A 17,716-nucleotide genomic window follows, 5' to 3' on the forward strand; every position below is an offset into this window, starting at 1 on the left:
AAAAAAAACCTTGAGGGCAGTCAAGATTCAAAAAGATACGCCATTAACATTATTCACATATATTTGCTACCTAGCCTCGTGGAATTTAGTATATTGTTTAAGATTCCCATAAGTCTAAATTAAGTAGAGCAATTGAATAAAGAAAAGCATCTGACTTAACAACTAAAGTCCTTTACGGTTTAGGTTTCCATTTAGATCACCATTCAGTCACGATCAAAGCTACACCTAATCCCATTGGAATACATCAATTCATGAGAAATAATGGTTTAGAACATATAACTAGTCTTAAAATGTGACTTTATCGATTTGTCTTGGATATTAAATGCTAAGTCTGAAAATCATTTTTCCTAATCCATGCCTTCTTTCCAGGAATGTAAAAGTTGTTGCAACAACTAACTCGTAGACCTAGCATGTACATTATCCAACACAATTTTTTTTTTGGCTATCATATTTACTAATGTATTCAACTTTTAAACTTTCCAGTAACAACTAATTTGGATTTTCGTGCACTCAAGTCAACTAAAATCGATTTAAGGTGAAATCTTGAAAAGTGGCATACTATCATAAGAGCACTATTGATAATCGTTCCGTTTTCATCTAGCAGACGCGATTAATTACTTGTATAAATATAATTAATCCGGTTTAACAAAGTGATTGAAAGTAAATTAAGGTAATTATATACAATTATTTATAGTGTCGTACAGTTAATTTTCAAGTAATTAATAGTGTCAAACAGTTATTGACTGTCACACATGATTAACTGCATGCATTAATATATAAATAATCTTAAAAAAAACTACATATATAAATAAATATGGTTATTTTTGCCTCATAAATGATTAAGAGTAAAAAAACGTGATTATATATAACTATTAATGTGTGATTAATATTTCTGTGAGGTTATTAAAATGTCTAGATTAACTTTGTCTCACAGGTGATCAATGTCATGAGCTTATTAAAATGTCTAATAATGTTCCATCCGTCCCTAAATATAAAAAATTATTTTGAAATTTATCTGTTTCTTTTTATATTATTATTTTCTAACTTTTTCATTGATTATTATTTTATCAAAATATCCTTAATTATTTTAATCCATAAATAATAATTGTTATGAATTATCTTTTTTATGAATATTTGAGAACTCAAGAGTTTATTTTTAAAACTTAAAACTCCATTACTATTATTGTCTCCGTATATTATTTATTTAATTAAAAAATAATTAAGTAGAAAAAGTGAGTCACAATAATTTTAAGAGTAATTTTAAAAAAATATCACAATTTAATGTTGTTAACTAAATTAATTAACTTCTTTAATATGTGTGAATTAGTTATAAATGTGTTGTCAGTGACGGATCCAAGACCCTAAGTTAATGAGTGTAAATTATAAAAAATAAAATTAAGAAGTTTAATTATATAAATATAAATAAAATAAAATACAAAAATATAAAATTTTATTTATAAATTTGATAAATTTTAAAAAATGAGGGGGTGCAAGTGCACCCCCTCAAATGAACCTAGGTCCGCCACTGTGTGTTGTAATTGAGAACCGAGGGAGTAGTAAATTTTGCCTCATAAATGATTAATATTAATCATGTATTGATAATTATATAAAATTATATTCATTTATTTTTAATTATTCAGGAGACAAGTTAATCATATTTATATATATATACACTTAATACATAACTATGTTTGTAGAAGAATATTGGATGAAAAAAATGTTGGTGGACGTTTATTCTTATTGGACCACTACAACAATAGCGCGATATAACTTGTTCTACTTGTCCTGTCTTATAGCTCCCCAATCACTTGCATTCTTGAGGATCAAATCATAATAATAATCCAGCTTATTGCCTTATCACTTGGCACTAAGGGCAGAATAACCCTCTTAATCATTGCCTTTCATGTATAAATAGGCTATACTTATGTCATAAGCGTACTTAAAAGCAAAACAATCTTTCAGAGAAAATGAAGCCAAATAAGCTTAAATGTATAACTACATTTTTTATCCTATATTTGTTCAATCAAAATGCTCATTCTGAGCTGCAGGTTGGGTATTACAGCTATTCATGTAGCATGGCTGAGTTCATTGTGAAGGATGAAGTCAGAAAAGGTGTTACTAATAATCCTGGAATTGCAGCTGGGCTAGTAAGAATGCATTTTCATGATTGCTTTATTAGAGTAAGTCATTAACTCATTATATGAAGTCATTTATTATTTATCCATTCCCCTTAAATCTTGGTAGTAAAATTTGGTAATTACCTGTTTTCTGTAGTAAAATTTAACCGCTTTGTTAAATTTAGGGGTGTGATGCATCAGTGCTTCTTGATTCCACTCCCTTAAACACTGCAGAGAAAGACTCTCCCGCAAATAAACCAAGTCTCCGAGGATATGAAGTCATTGATAATGCCAAGGCTAAACTAGAAGCAGTATGCCCAGGAATTGTTTCATGCGCTGACATTGTTGCATTTGCAGCAAGGGACAGTGTGGAGTTTGTAAGTTTGCCTACTTTGTTCTATAAAGTAGAAACATCTTTGAAAGCAAGAAAATGACCTTGTATTATTCCTTGCTTCACACAGGCTCGAGGGCTTGGTTATGATGTTCCAGCAGGAAGAAGAGATGGCAGAATCTCACTAGCTTCAGATACAAGAACAGAGTTACCTCCTCCAACTTTCAATGTAAACCAACTCACTCAACTCTTTGCAAGAAAGGGATTAACACAAGATGAAATGGTCACCCTTTCAGGTATACATTGAGCTTCAACATAACTCTTCTTTATGGTTTTGCTTGTAGCTTAAATTTGCTAATGGCATGTACATTGTGCATGCAGGAGCACACACCATCGGTCGCTCTCATTGCTCGGCTTTCAGCAGCAGATTATACAACTTCAGTACCACTTCAAGCCAGGATCCAAGTTTAGATCCCTCATATGCAGCACTTCTGAAGCGGCAATGTCCACAAGGCAGCACAAACCAAAACTTGGTGGTTCCAATGGACCCTTCAAGTCCTGGAATTGCTGATGTGGGGTACTATGTTGATATATTAGCAAACCGAGGCCTCTTCACATCTGACCAAACTCTCTTAACTAATGCTGAAACAGCCAGCCAGGTGAAACAAAATGCCAGGGATCCCTATTTATGGGCAAGTCAATTTGCAGATGCAATGGTGAAGATGGGTCAAATCATTGTCTTAAAAGGTAATGCTGGAGAGATTAGAACAAATTGCAGGGTGGTCAATAGTTAGCAATAGTGGTGAAGGACTCAAGTGCCTGCAGCAAAGAAGATTTACAAATTCTAAGTCATGTTTCTTCTGAGTTTTTTTTTTCTTTTCCTGCTTGATTACAGAGCAAGTAACTTTGCTTCTTTTTTGTGTGTATGTGTGTGTTAACGTAACTGACATTCATCTGTCGGTGAATCAAAGTTCTTTCTGTTTGCCCTGAAATAGATAGCTTGTCATGTGCAACAAGAATTTACTCACGTTATCCAAATCAATTTCTTTGTGCATATTGCAAAGATCGTCCAATCACAATGCATCTCTATCAACAACCAGCGTATATTTATCCAAGCTAGACATCGTGGAGGACTAATGATAAATTAGTAAATTTCACGTTTAGGTTCGCCAATACATCTATAAATAATTACTTTGAGTGTCTTTTTCTCGTTTTAAACTTGTAAATGCAACAAATATCATCTTCAATTTTTAAAATTAATTCAATTTAGTCCAATCATCAATATCTCCCAAGACTACAAAAATTCATGGCTCGATGGCCCCCATTTCCAAAGGCCCTGGGACATGAGCCTTTAGTGTTGCAGGTACGGATATAATAAACCAACCATATATGCCTAAAGTTTACAGAAATGAATTTTAGCCGTATTAAACAACAAACAAACAAACGAATTTCAGGGCTAAAAGCTTAAGCGCACAAAGATATAGAGCTCATAGAAGGCTACTATAAGTAAAAATAACAAAAGAATATGATCATTGATCATCATATTGTACCACAAATTTTAGAGAGCAACAAAATTATAAGGTAAACACAACCATAAGGACCAGAGATATGGTTTGGCTACCACAAAATTATAAGGATGGCACTAGTTCCAAAATCATCCCCAAAAATCAACAACTACAAATAGAACATAAACCGAAACTAAGTAGTGAGCTCCATGATGGCACCAACAATGTCCCCGTTGTGAGTCTTGAGGGCCTTGACAGCCTTGCTTCTTGATACTCCTGCCTGTGTCATCACCAAATCAATGTCGTGGGGCTCGACACCAGTTTCATCAACCTCCTCCTCTTCTTCAGGCTGTGCTGCTGCAGCTGCAGCATCTTGATCTTGTTTTGCCAGTACAGATTCCACATCTGGCATCCTGAACTGTTGAGCAGCCTGTGTCTGCAACTGAGAGCTCAAGTCCTCTATTTTTGCCTCCCCAAATATGACATAGGTCTCAGAATTTGGACTCTTGAAGACATCAGGTTTTGAGATGAAAAAAAGAATCTAATGCATAAAACAATTTGGTTAAAAACCATCAACCTCCAAGATAGATCACGGATAGAACAATAACAATATAAACAATGACTCACATTCTTTGTCCTCTTGATTGTGACCCTACTAACACCAGTAACAGGTTTCAGTCCCAACTTCAGCATTGCTTTTCGGCTCTTCTTCTCACTTCTGCTCTGCTTCCCACCCTCAGCAGCACCTGCATCTTAAAATCCATTTAGTCCAAGAAAACAGATAAACAGATATGGTGTTGCAATAGAAGACGAACAATTAAAAGATGTACATTGCATTTTTCTTCAGGTAAAACCCTAACACCCGTAACACTACAAATCAATAGACAACTGCATAGCACAATCCCTTTTTGAATAAATAACATATGTACTGACAGTGTAAAGATATTTTACAGTCTCAACAAACCAACGAGAAATACTATCATGTATACTAAGTTTGTAAACTTTTATAATAAGTAGCTTAAAAATTATAGTATTAGTTAACAATGATTTCATATTGGTTATTTTTTAAACTGTCAGTGCATGTAAACTCATCGTTTTTCTCATTGAGAGAAATATCAAAATTATATAAGAATCATAAGCACAGAAATATTAGCCAAATAGAGTAAACATATCAAGTTCATTTTCTACAACAAGGCTAAATAGTTAACATTTCTCAGATGTAAATCTATATATGTAAATCCATTAATCAATATTAACAGTGATACATAAAAAAAAAGAAATACAAAACAGAAAACATTGTGATTATGAAATTAACGATACGAGAAGGAAGGAACAGAGGAGGACCTTGGGCGTCATCTTCCTTGTCATCGTCGTCCTCGTCCTCGTCTTCGGTTTCGTCTTTGTCATCGTCCTTGACGTCTTCGACAATAGGAGCGTCATCTTCCTGAGAAAAAACAGATCGAGGAAGCGAATGAGAGACAGAGTAGAGTGGAAAATAGAAACGGAATCGAAAGGAAATGGGGGGACCAGGGGGTGAGGTTTCTTCTTGAGGGATGCGTCGTCGACGAAGGGGATTTGTTGGTCGGCGCCGGCGTCAAGAACGGGACCCGGAGACATGGCTTGAGAGTTACACTAAACAGTGAAGCCCGAAATTAGAAATTGTTGCAGATACGATACGATGATTTCTTCTATTCATTCGTTCCCTCTCCTCGTCTTGAGGGTTTTTGGATTCCTAGGCCCATTATTTCCTTGGGGACTTTTTTGGGTATTGCAAGATGCACTCTTTTAAATACACTATCTGTTATTAACTAAAATTTATTATAAATCTAAACCTTGTATGGCTCCCCTCTTTTACATAATGAGTTTTACTCCTAATTTTATATTTTTTTAATAAATTTAACAATAGAAAATATGTTTAAAAAAATGTTATTGACACTCAATAATATTTTAGCAGCATATTTTTTTTATCACATTTTAGCAGCATAAAATATGCTGATAAAAGCCTAAGGATATTTTTTTTATCACATACAAAGTGTTTATCAACTTTGCTAATTAATAATCTTTGTCGATCACTTTTAGTTAATTAAAAAGTCCAAAAAATGTTAAAAATAAGTACCAGAGGTAATTTTAATCAACCTAAGATATTGAGTATAATTTTCTTTATATTTTATTAAACCCCAAAAGATTTTGAATATAGTTTACCGTGTAACTTAGGAACACCTTTTATTTATGTAACAAATCATTGTGCCGATAATAAAGAATCAGTCACATTATTGGATAACCAAGTGGAATATCGAACAAAAACCAGCTTTCACTACAATTTCAAGCCATTATAACTAAAATAAAAGAGGGCGAAGGCATAGTTAATCCAATCTTTCCCAGTAAATTCAGTTGAAAAACCTACGAATTGGATTATGAAATAGATTGTTCAACATCCTGATTCTTCTAAATACTAATACTAATTAAAAGCATTCAATAGAGTAATTTAAAATTTCTCCCCTTGACACTATTTAAAAAGAAACCCTATTTTTCTGTGAGAAATGCTAACCAATAGTACTAAAAAAAACTAAAACAATAATATGATCATTCAGAACTTTTTTAGAACGCAACAAAATTATGATGTAAAGGGTAAAACCCAAATCCCAAACATATAACGGTTATGTTGATTCGGTTTAACATAGAAACGGCACTAGTTCTAATATCATTCCCAAAAAACAAACAAATAGAACATAAACCCCAATTAAGTAGTGAGTTCCATGATGGCTCCAACAATGTCCCCGTTGTGAGTCTTGAGAGCCTTGACAGCCTTGCTTCTTGACACTCCTGCCTGTGTCATCACCAAATCAATGTCATGGGGCTCGACACCAGTTTCATCAACCTCCTCCTCTTCTTCAGGTTGCGCTGCTGCAGCAGCAGCATCTTCTTGTTTTGCCGTTACAGATCCCATATCTGGCATCCTGAACTGTTGAGCAGCCTGTGTCTGCAACTGAGAGCTCAAGTCCTCTATTTTCGCCTCCCCAAATATGACATAGGTCTCAGAATTTGGACTCTTGAAGACATCGGGTTTTGAGATGAAGAAAAGAATCTAATGCATAAAATAATTTGGTTAGAAGCCATCCATCTTCCAGATAGATCACAGTAAAGAACAATAATATATAATGACTCACATTTTTTGTTCTCTTGATTGTGACCCTACTAACACCAGTAACAGGTTTCAGTCCCAGCTTCAACATTGCTTTTCGGCTCTTCTTCTCACTTCTGCTCTGCTTTGAACCCTCAGCACCACCTGAATCTCAAAGTCAAATAAAACGAATTTATGAACAAGGTCAACAGATAACAAGCCAAACAAATAGAGCATAGAAATGGCTGCAGCAACAGAGGGCAAAGTAACAGTACATAAACACATCAATTTCTCTTGGTAAAACCCTTTATTCCAAAACTATGTGACAGCTATAAAGTGTGTCTCTTTTTCATCGAAACAATTCATCCTATAAAATCATAAGCAAAGAACAGTAGTTGCTGAATATAGTTAAGATGTTCAGTTCAACATCAAGAAAAAGAATCACAAAAATTATAATGTTGGTATAAGAAAGAGCTCAGTGATCAGAAGCAGTACTCTGAAGATCTCCAAAAAGGGTCATCCCTCTTCAAATTGAGGTGCTGCAGATTCAATGAGGTGCTCACCTAGTTGATCTGTTGATAACTATAGTAAATAAAGATAAAACAAAGATCCAACCATCTACTCATAAAATGTGAAGCTGAAGGGGGGGATAAAAAAGAACTAGTGGTCAATCTTTGGGACTCAGAGAACAGACCACCTTAGGATATAGTAAGATTGAACATCTATTTTACATTCTCCAAAATGTTATGCTTGAGTTAATAATTTACGGTGAAAATTAATGCAAACTAATCAAATATGTTACTAATTTCTTCTTTTGCTAATGTAACATCATTCTTTAGCAAGGAACACACGTTATGACCAAGTCACCTTTGTTAAAATTCTCAGATAAATATTTAGTGACTATGCTACCAATCATTCACATTCCAGAAGTTTGGACATTAGCGACAAATAACAATAGAATGTAGCTCAGATATGCTTTTCAAACCCCAACATATAAATTCCAATCAATCAAGTGACAACTAATTTAGGGTTTTGCCAAGCCTCTAGTCCCACATGAAAACAATGTTTTTACTTCAACAAAAACAAAAACAATCAGCAAAGACTAACAGCCAATGAACAAATAAATACATACAAATAACAGCAAAGGGATGAAGAAGTTGAACATTAACTGTTACTGCTAGCAAACAACTAAAATTTCTCTATGATTAGAGACCTTGTTAAGATCGTTCCAGTATGATTAATAAGAATAAAATCCAATCTATATGCCAATTTGTTTAACACAAATAGGAGTCATAATTCTTCCAACATGAATTAGGTCTCACGGATAAATACAGAACTCCACACAAACCCTAGAAAAATGCACAAGCACGCGGAAACCAAATAATCGATTAGAACCATAGGGTTTACTAACAAAAACATAAAAAAAGGACCAAATAAGGATTTTATTAGGCTAAGAGGAAAACACAGTGAAAGAGAAGAGGACCTTGAGCATCGTCTTCCTTGTCATCTTCGTCGTCGTCGTCGTCGTCTTCATCGTCGTCGTCTTTGTCATCATCCTTCAAGTCCTCGACAAGGGGAGCATCGTCCTCCTGACACCATTCACGGAAATGAGACATCAAACATGAACAGAAACGAGTCCAACCCAAGAAACCCTAAACACAATCGAAATTAAAACAACAGTAGTAAAAAGTGAGGAGGAACCTGTGGTTGGGGTATCTTCTTCTGAGTGGCGTCATCGACGGAGGGAAGTTGTTGCTCTGCATCAACCTCAGGGGAAGCGTCGACAACGGGACCTGGAGACATGGCTTTGTGAGTTGGGAGAGGATTGGATTGGTATTTGGGGTTTCGCTCGGCGTAGGTTCTGATCACTGAGCTTAGACGATAAGTAGATATAGATAGGGATTGCTCATTTGCTCCTCATTCACCATCGAGGGTTTTCAAGTTTATTGGGCCCAGTTTTCTTTAGTAAGATAGAAATATGGGGCCTATAATTTGAACCTCTTGTATTGCTATTTAAACCCCCCCCAAATAGACACGGTGTCAATACTAGGTTGACCACGTCATTATTGCTCCGCTGCGAGGATCGCTTGTCCCTGAAGAGAAGAATCACCTTTTGTATTTTCCTATATATTTTTTATTTGAGAATTTGTATTTTGTTGTTTCACCTTACATTTGTGTGTGTCTATGATGATTCTAGTTTGATTTCTTTTATATATCACCTCATCAATATTTATTAAGTTATTTCTAAAATAGCTACGGATACTATTATTCTAACTATTTAGATGGCATTAGATTTAAGTGTTTATTTTTTGTTTTTGTTTTTTTTAAATAATTTTTATTTTTTTAATTTTCAAAATTTAGAAAATATGTATAAAAAATAACACTGAGTTAACATTTTCTTTAAAAATGAAAACTTTAAACAGTCAAATCAAGCGTCATATGTTTTTTATTTATTTTTATTACGGCTTTTCATCCCTTTTTTATTTCATATTGAAATAAGCAACAAACTAGACATTCAGGAAACAAAAAAAAAAAAAAAAAAGACCAATTAATCATTATTCAATTTGGCTCAAGGATCTCACTGAATCAGAAATCCCGGTTGGTATTCCATTTTATTTTTACAAGAAAATTATAACCAAACTCAAACGAAGAGTATAATATACATCCAACCTCTGCTAATTCCGATTAGTGTACACGGGGAACTTGATCCGTGTCACTTATGCAAACGCAAGAGAACTTGCCCAAAACTAATTAAATTATGAAATGAATCCGATAATAATTAGGGGGAAATAGAAAATAAATGGGGAAGGAGAGACGCAGAATGGGACTCGGTAATGACAAAGTGGCGGCGTGATGGCCATATCATTTTCTTTTTCCTCTCAGTCTCTTTGCATCACATCTTCTCATGGCATACATACATTTCTTAGTTATTAGACTCAATAAACTTCAGTTTTGTAGCTTTTGCTTATGACCGTCCACTAACTTGTGGAGTAGCAATGTTGCTTGGCGTTTGACACAACACAATTAGTCACGACAACAAGCATAACATCATTCTTCTAGTGTGCCCCTTATATATCACAATGAACTGAAGTTTGCCCAGAAAAATGACCGTGCGTAAAAAAAACAAACACGCACAAAACCAGTAATTACAAAACGAATTCTTGAAGAACATGAAATATATAACTTCAATAGATCCATCCAGCAGTAATAGCTCGAAAATCCCCTAATCCCAGAGCAGAAAGAATCTACACATCAGGGTGCCACAAACCCTTATAGTGCCCACAAACCCCTTTCACAAGTTTGGGTACATTTTTGTTACTTATCTATAGTGCCCACAAACCCCTTTCACACAGAACGTTTGAGTTGAGTACATTTTTTTACCACATTTCCAGACTAAACCATACTGTGTGAGAGTCTCCCAAATACAATAAGACTCTGCCACGATCATAGTGCAACCATTCCAATCACTCATCCTTCATGGTTGAGAATTATAGAGACGCACTGGTTGAATTTTCTTCAAACTCCTTTTATTCTTCCAGTAAATACCACTCTCTGCATTGCAATGCCAGCCCTTCCAGTCCTTACACGGGGCAGCCGTATCACAAACATAACAATAGCACTGCACTCAACAAAACATTATTCACTGTCACAAATGTAAGGTGAAATTTCACAAGACTAACTTAATAGTAGCATGTATAATATGATGATAGCAATAAGCTAGTTCAATTACCATTTCACAATAGCTCTCATGAGGCGTGGTCGTGAATGGGAATTTGAGGCACAAATGTCTTGAGTGCGGGTAATCTCTGCAAGCAACCTATGCCACAATAACTCAAAATCTTGAATTCCAACACCTCAAAGAAAGGGTTTTTATTTTTATCCTCAATAATTTAAAACCCATGAAAAAAGAGTGAGAAGAAGGGTTGTACTGTAATGTACCTGGCCCTTTTCAGCAATGACGGAGACATCATCGGCAGAAGAATCAACCAAGAGGGGAACGGCGGCGGAGGAAGGGTCAAAACCTAGGATGAAGCAATCCTCGGTTTCCTCGAAGCGGCGCATGTCGTCGATTTTTTTGAGACAAGCTATGGCCCTGATGGGGGAGTCAATGTCGATGTCATATTGTGGTCGTGTACGTTTCGAAAGTGTCTTCGCCACTTTGGTGGTGGGTGTTTTCATCTTAATTTCTTCTTCTCTTTCACAACACATCCTCTTAGGGTTCAACGATGATCATAACAATATATAGGGGAGTGGAAGTGGAATAGCCGATGAAATTCAAAATACCCAATCTTCGATTTCCAGCAAATATGACCGTTATCATTATTTTCTTTCAATTAATAATAATGTTTTTATATTACATATAAAAATTTAAAAATATTGGTTCGAGGCAATCTTTCCTTCTTACTCAATTTTTTTAAAAGGTTTTACTTCTCTTAGATTGGCATGGTTTTTCTACTATTCGAATTCTTCTTATGCTTTTGTAAGAAAAATATTCTTTTTATTTATGTTCTGTTAAAAGTTAAAAATAATATTAATTATTTAATGAAACCCTTAAACTATTCATCAAATTGTATAAGTATGATATTTCAGTTTTTTAAATTTGAAAAATCTCTGTTACTTCATGACTCTCCAAAAAGTCATTCATTTTAATAATTTTGATCCTTATTTTTTATTATCATTTTACACCAAAAGAATTAAAGTGAATGACATTATGAAAAATTAAGAACTAATGGAAGACTTAACATCTTAAGGATTAAAATGTCTAACTCGAACAATTTTGCGAAGTAATGTAAAGATTTACTCTTGTTGGATTATGATTTTATCTCTACCTAATACATTATATGCATTTGTATGAACGAGAAGAAAAAAAAGTAGTAGAGGTCATATTAAAAAGTCAAAAGGTAATTTTAATATAAAATAAGAATATTAATTTTATTTTTTTAATTTATTAAATAACTTTTAAAGTAGATAAGAAAAATGGTGAGAGTATTTCATATTCCTTCATTTTTTTATCTCGTAAATAATTTTTGTTTTTAACATTATACACATTATCATTTTTTAGGGACGTTTGGTACATTTTTTTAAAAAAAATCGGATATCTAAGTTTAAAAAATTTGATTTACTTTTTAAAAAAGTAACAATCCCAAAGTTTTCAAGTAATGTTTTTGAGATATTTCTCACAATTTTTCTCACGATGAGAGATAAAAAAAAGTCTTATTGTAACATTACTCTTCTATTAGATTATTTAATCCTAAAGTTTTCAAGTAATGTTTTTAAGTTATTTTCAACAAGATTGTTTTCACGAGGAGAGATAAAAATCTAAAAAAAAAATAGTTGAAAAAGTTTCATTGTAGCATTACTCTTTTATTAGATTATTTAATGTGATAAATAATTAAAAAATTTGATAAAAATATTACTAACTCTTTGATTCTTAAAAATATTATATAAATATTCTTTAAAATATTTTTTATCAACCAAAAAAAATTTAATTATTCCTAAAAATCATGATGTGCTGGCATGAAAAAAATTTCCTTCTATCGGGCACCTCCTAGGGTTTAGCATATCTTTAACCCCTAAATTTGTTAGGATTTATGTTTGGAAATATGCTTAGTCATAAACTTTTTTTACTAGCTAACTCCCTTGCACTCTTTTTTTCCTCTTTACTTTTAATCTTTTAACTTTTTTTTTCATGTCCTTACTTTTAGTCTTATAGTCAATAGGATAAAAGTAAAACATCAGAAAAAAAAATAAAGGAATAAAATCAGTCAAAAATGTTTAAGAATTAAAAGCAAAAGTCCTAAAAAGTTTATGGGGTAAAAAGATAAAAAAAAAACTTTTTAAAAATAAATTATGAGTTTTCTTTGGACAAATAAATAAATAACCATGTTCAATAATATTAAAATTTTAAATGGAAGTAGAAGAAACTAATGTGTTTTGACTAAAGGTAGATATATAGGTTAATGTAGTTTGTGTTGACTTAGTCTACATTGACTCACAAGTTTGACCTGACACTAAAGGTTGACCTAACCAAATTCGCTTATATTGAAAACAAGTTTCATTTTCTTGCCTCATATTTACCTTGCGTAAATCGTAATTAAAAAAATATAATAACAAAATTTAAAATAGGTCAACATTCGAAATTGCTGCATATTTTAAAGTCCGCAACCAGAGCAAATTGTAAGTTAAGCAGGCCATCTATGGGTCACAATCCATGTACCTACTTCTAGTTGTGGGAATGATTAAAAGTGAATTTGGATTAACTTCTCAATACAACTCAATATTTTATTTTTCTAATATTTACACTATAGATGGAAGATAAAGATTATGTTCAGTGAAATTAACTAAAAGTTGAAACGTTAAAAATGCTACGTTTGGCTTAATTTCAATTTGATTTTGTCCTCCATTACTTTCCATGCACATTCAAGGGGACCTAAATTTAAACAAGAGTTTTTCCTTCTGCATTTTGTTTCTAACTAGCGAGAATACTTTGAAATTTCTTCCGATTCCTTTCTTCCTTCCAGTCATCATCGCTATCTGCATCACAGTGTGAGAGTGTAGATGGGTTCCAATACTTACATGGTGCAGCTGAATCACATACATAACAGTAACACTGCATTTGACCAAAGAGATTTCAGAATTAGTTGGTGGTGAGAGGCAAGGTGGACTACAAACAAAAAATAAAGACAGCAACTCCAATCATTACCATTTCACAATAGCTCCCGTGAGGTGTTGCAGTAAACGGAAATTTGACACACAAATGCCTTGGATGCGGGTAATCCCTGCAAGCTACCTATAAATTTGTCAACAACAAAAAAATCACTAGTACAACCACATGTAACCCCAAAAAATAAGAAGATAAAATAATTAAGGTTCTTTCATTGAGTAGAAAATAATTTTACATAAATAAATTAACTTTTATGAAAAAAAAAACTAATTTATTTTACTTTTTATTTTAATTCCTCCAGTGACTTATTGAAAAATTTATCCAACGTGAGACTAATTCAGAAACACACCCTTCAAGCCAGCAGACAGCAATCAGGGGAACTAAATAGACACTTGAAGCAAATCATGTATACGATTAATAAAGTAAATAAAATATTTTGGTGTATACATTTTTTTTATTCTTAAAATTACCTTTTTAAATTTTTTTAATCCCTAAACTATTCACACTTCACTCACATTCTGAAAACTAACTAATATTATTTTAATTTTATTATTTATTATTTTAAAAAAATTAGAGAGGCACTGAGTATTTTTTTTCTAGTAATAATAATGATAATTTAATTAAAGTATTAAAGTAAAATGTATACCTCGCCCTTTTCAGCAAGAATGGAGACATCTTGATGGTCCAAGGAAAGCTTGGAGAAGTCGAGCGAGTGAAATGGATCGAAGTCTAAGACGAAGCATTCCTCGGTTTCCTCGAAACGTTTAATGTCCTCTTTTCTCAGACAGACTAGGGCTGGAACTGAAGTCTCCTCTTTGGTAGATAGAATTACAAGGTCTGAACTTTTTCCCTTTTCTTCTTCCATTTTCTTGCTTCTTTCCTTTCTCTCCCTGTCCGGTTGCCTCCCAAGAAATTCCGATTTCAGAGCTCCAACACTAAACATATTTATTAAAATACTAAAAGAATAAATATTTATTAGATAAATTATAAAAAACGTAAAAAAAATATTATATACCATACAATTCCCAATAAAAATATTTCTAGTGTAGGTTGTTTATCCAATACCATTAAAGCATCGGATAAAATTTGTCCATATCAAATTAGGAATCTCATTATGATGTGACCCTTCACTTTCCCTTTCTAATGCGGCGTCGTTGCAGACTCTACTACATGCTGTGCTGCCCACCTTTTTATTTGGCCTTTCCTTTGCAAGAAATTAAGATTATGTTTGATTTGTATTTTTATTTTTTTTTTATTTTTTATTTTTATTTTTTGAAAATTATTTTTATTTTTAAAATATTAGAATTCTGAAAATATGTTTGGGTTTGACTTTTTGTTTTTTGCTTTCAAAAAATAAAAATACTGAAAATGTGTTTTTAAAAGGAAATATATTTTTAGATTTGCTTAAAATTGGATTCACTGTCACCGTATTTTCATTTTTATCCAAAATGAGATTCCTAGTTTCATCTGGAAACAAGATTTTTTTATTGTTTTCATTTTTTGGTTTGTTTGAAAAAATATTTTCATTCAAAATGAAAACAGAAATCCAACCAAATACATTTCTATCACCATTTTCTATTTCCAGTAAAAATGAAAATAGAAAACAACCAAACCAAACACCCCTAAGGAACTCTTCAAAAATTAAGGAGACTTTAAAAAAATAAATGAGTATTTTTTTAAATCGAAACTATTTTTAATTAAGAAAGACCATTTAAAAAAATAGTTATAACTTATTTGAATTAAAAAATTATTACATGGTTTTTAATATGTTTATAAGTTGTCTTCAAATTATTTCAAGAAACTCTTTATACTAATTTATAAAAATAATTTATAACTTGTATAAAGATATCTTAACCATATTTTTTATTTAAATATAAAATTATATAAGTAGTATTGTTTTTCAAAATTATTATTGTCATTAATATTCTTTTTTTTAATTATTTGCTATTGTAATTTATCTTTTAATTAGGTGAAGCTTATAATAAAAAAGGTAAAATTCTAATGTTGGATCTCTTATACTTTCAAATCTTCAATTTTCATTCTCTCGTTTCTAAATCAAAATATTAAATTTTTTTTTTAGAAAAATAATTTTAATGTGATAGTGTTTACATAACATTTATGTTAAAAGGGTGAAATATGGTAAAAAAAATAATTTTAATAAAAGTTGATCTTATAACTTTTTATTTCAAAAATAAAATAATAAATCACTAAAATATTTACTATGTTTAGTTAATTTTATAAAGGTGATGGCATTCTCTTGACAACTACTCCCTGGAGTTCTTAATATAAGACATAATGTAGAAAGAATTAATGATTATTTTATAAATTATTTTAAAGTTAGTTTCTTTGCAATATTTAATTTTTTTCATTGTTTATCCTTATAAAATATTTTTAAGTATTTGTGTTTTTTTTATAGTGGTGTATAATGCTCACTGTAATGTTTTCACTTCATCATAACAAGTCACACTATTAACAAGGATAAAATTAATACATTAGTGATATTAAAAAAAAACCTATAAAACTTACTGATTTACTTACTTTTATTTGTCTGTATAATTATATTGCAAGCACCTCATATTAAGGATTAAAAGGAGTATTATTGAATAAAATTCCATTAATGGAGTATGAAATTCTTATCGATATTTTGTGTGTTTGCGCATTATTTTTACATATGATGACAAGTATTTGTCCTCCTTTGGAGGATAGTCATTAAGGAGGAAAAATCTTAATTAATTCTTAAAATGAACTTTATAATTATTTATGGGAAATCTTAAAATGAGTTTATTGTATAATTAAGATGTTTTTGAAAAGTAGACAACTGTTATATAGTAAATGTTAGTGTTCTAATATTTGCATTTTTTTTATATTCTCTAATACGTGTATCTTGATATAGGGTTTTCTTTTATTAAAATATATGTAACTAATCGTGCATAATAACCATTATCTAAGTACTGTATATTTTAGTTTGAAGCAGTCGCGCTCCCTTCCTCGTATGTGGTGTCAAACAGGAGCAAGAAACCCAAAGGTGGTGGGAATTTAAATATGTTTGTGGAATTTGTTTTGGGTTTATTAAAAGTTAAATTATTAATTACTTATTTAATTTGTATAGTTTTTAAATTTATCTTTTTTTATTTTTAAAATTAATAAATAAATTTTTTAGTTATCATGATCTAAACTTTAGACACTAAAAAATTTAATTATTAATTATAAAAATTAAAAAAAATAAGTTTAAAAATCATAATAACTAAATGAATTATTAAACAAACTCAGAATATAAGATCACGGGTCTGTCATTCACACACTAGTAGGCTTCAAGCACCAAACAGAGGAAGAAAAAAAACACTAGTAGGTTCCACCTTCTTTTATTTCCTCTAATTATACTTGGTACCATTTCTTTTAAAAATTAGGTAAGATGTGAACTAGCCTAACGTGGAGATGCTACCAAAACTATTAGGATGTCATATTCCTTAATAAATATGGGGTAAGCTGAACTACTGTTTTTACTTTTTAGTAACTACAATTAATTTTGGGAAAATGTTGAGCAACTATTCTTAACTTTACTGCAGTTCTGATTTTACTTAAATTGGTGATTTAAACTAATTCTGAAATATGGAAAATCTCCTCTTGCCTTTAGGAGTGTTTAATTTGTTTTTTTTTGTCATTTTAAGATATATAATATGTTTTTATTAGTTATCACACTTTTCATTTGTTTCCAGAGTTAAAAGATAGAATAAAAACATAAAATGAACCAAATATCACCAAAAAAAATTTTACAGAAAAATAATTTAATATTGTTATACAAATAATAATAAATTAACATTAGCTTATATAAATATAATTCAAATATTTTGATCGACAAGTCATTAGTTTGTTAGCTTCTAGTGAGATAAATTTAAACTCTTCTCTCAATTCCCTAGTCGATGTTATAACGCCATTTTTTTTTTTAATTGTGAATTATGAATGTTGAAATTCAAGTCT

The 17,716-nt window shown here is 31.5% G+C and overlaps 5 protein-coding genes across 6 annotated transcripts; 1 reads left to right on the forward strand and 4 right to left on the reverse strand.

Moving 5' to 3' along the window:
* Positions 1-1,937: 1,937 nt before the first annotated feature.
* LOC100779031 (peroxidase 5-like) lies at positions 1,938-3,458 on the forward strand. The gene is made up of 4 exons (NM_001255039.3): positions 1,938-2,180; positions 2,303-2,494; positions 2,579-2,744; positions 2,830-3,458. The coding sequence occupies exons 1-4, from the start codon at positions 1,968-1,970 to the stop codon at positions 3,240-3,242; spliced, it is 984 nt and encodes a 327-aa protein (NP_001241968.2). The 5' UTR covers positions 1,938-1,967; the 3' UTR covers positions 3,243-3,458.
* Positions 3,459-3,955: 497 nt separating this feature from the next.
* On the reverse strand, positions 3,956-5,775 carry LOC100779560 (nascent polypeptide-associated complex subunit alpha-like protein 2). Its single transcript, XM_003523260.5, has 4 exons — positions 5,481-5,775; positions 5,298-5,397; positions 4,581-4,699; positions 3,956-4,494 (listed from the first exon to the last, which is right to left on the reverse strand). Exons 1-4 carry the CDS (start codon positions 5,568-5,570, stop codon positions 4,147-4,149), a joined length of 657 nt encoding a protein of 218 aa, XP_003523308.1. The 5' UTR covers positions 5,571-5,775; the 3' UTR covers positions 3,956-4,146.
* A 625-nt stretch (positions 5,776-6,400) lies between these two features.
* On the reverse strand, positions 6,401-8,990 carry LOC100780632 (nascent polypeptide-associated complex subunit alpha-like protein 2-like). Of its 2 annotated transcripts, NR_182772.1 has the most exons (5): positions 8,776-8,990; positions 8,558-8,663; positions 7,570-7,646; positions 7,121-7,239; positions 6,401-7,038 (listed from the first exon to the last, which is right to left on the reverse strand). NR_182772.1 is itself a non-coding variant. In NM_001289261.2 (4 exons), the coding sequence occupies exons 1-4, from the start codon at positions 8,875-8,877 to the stop codon at positions 6,694-6,696; spliced, it is 672 nt and encodes a 223-aa protein (NP_001276190.2). In that variant the 5' UTR covers positions 8,878-8,990; the 3' UTR covers positions 6,401-6,693. The 2 variants fall into 2 exon arrangements, 1 of the variants encoding a protein (NP_001276190.2); NM_001289261.2 differs by lacking the exon at positions 7,570-7,646.
* A 1,242-nt stretch (positions 8,991-10,232) lies between these two features.
* On the reverse strand, positions 10,233-11,301 carry LOC100799371 (uncharacterized). The gene is made up of 3 exons (XM_006578805.4): positions 11,014-11,301; positions 10,805-10,891; positions 10,233-10,693 (listed from the first exon to the last, which is right to left on the reverse strand). Exons 1-3 carry the CDS (start codon positions 11,281-11,283, stop codon positions 10,550-10,552), a joined length of 501 nt encoding a protein of 166 aa, XP_006578868.1. The 5' UTR covers positions 11,284-11,301; the 3' UTR covers positions 10,233-10,549.
* Positions 11,302-13,310: 2,009 nt separating this feature from the next.
* LOC100781717 (uncharacterized) lies at positions 13,311-14,798 on the reverse strand. Its single transcript, XM_003523264.5, has 3 exons — positions 14,385-14,798; positions 13,778-13,864; positions 13,311-13,684 (listed from the first exon to the last, which is right to left on the reverse strand). The coding sequence occupies exons 1-3, from the start codon at positions 14,754-14,756 to the stop codon at positions 13,544-13,546; spliced, it is 600 nt and encodes a 199-aa protein (XP_003523312.3). The 5' UTR covers positions 14,757-14,798; the 3' UTR covers positions 13,311-13,543.
* Between the last annotated feature and the right edge of the window lie 2,918 nt (positions 14,799-17,716).

Source organism: Glycine max, chromosome 4 (genome assembly GCF_000004515.6).
Source record: "Glycine max cultivar Williams 82 chromosome 4, Glycine_max_v4.0, whole genome shotgun sequence".
NCBI classification, from domain to species: Eukaryota; Viridiplantae; Streptophyta; class Magnoliopsida; order Fabales; family Fabaceae; genus Glycine; species Glycine max.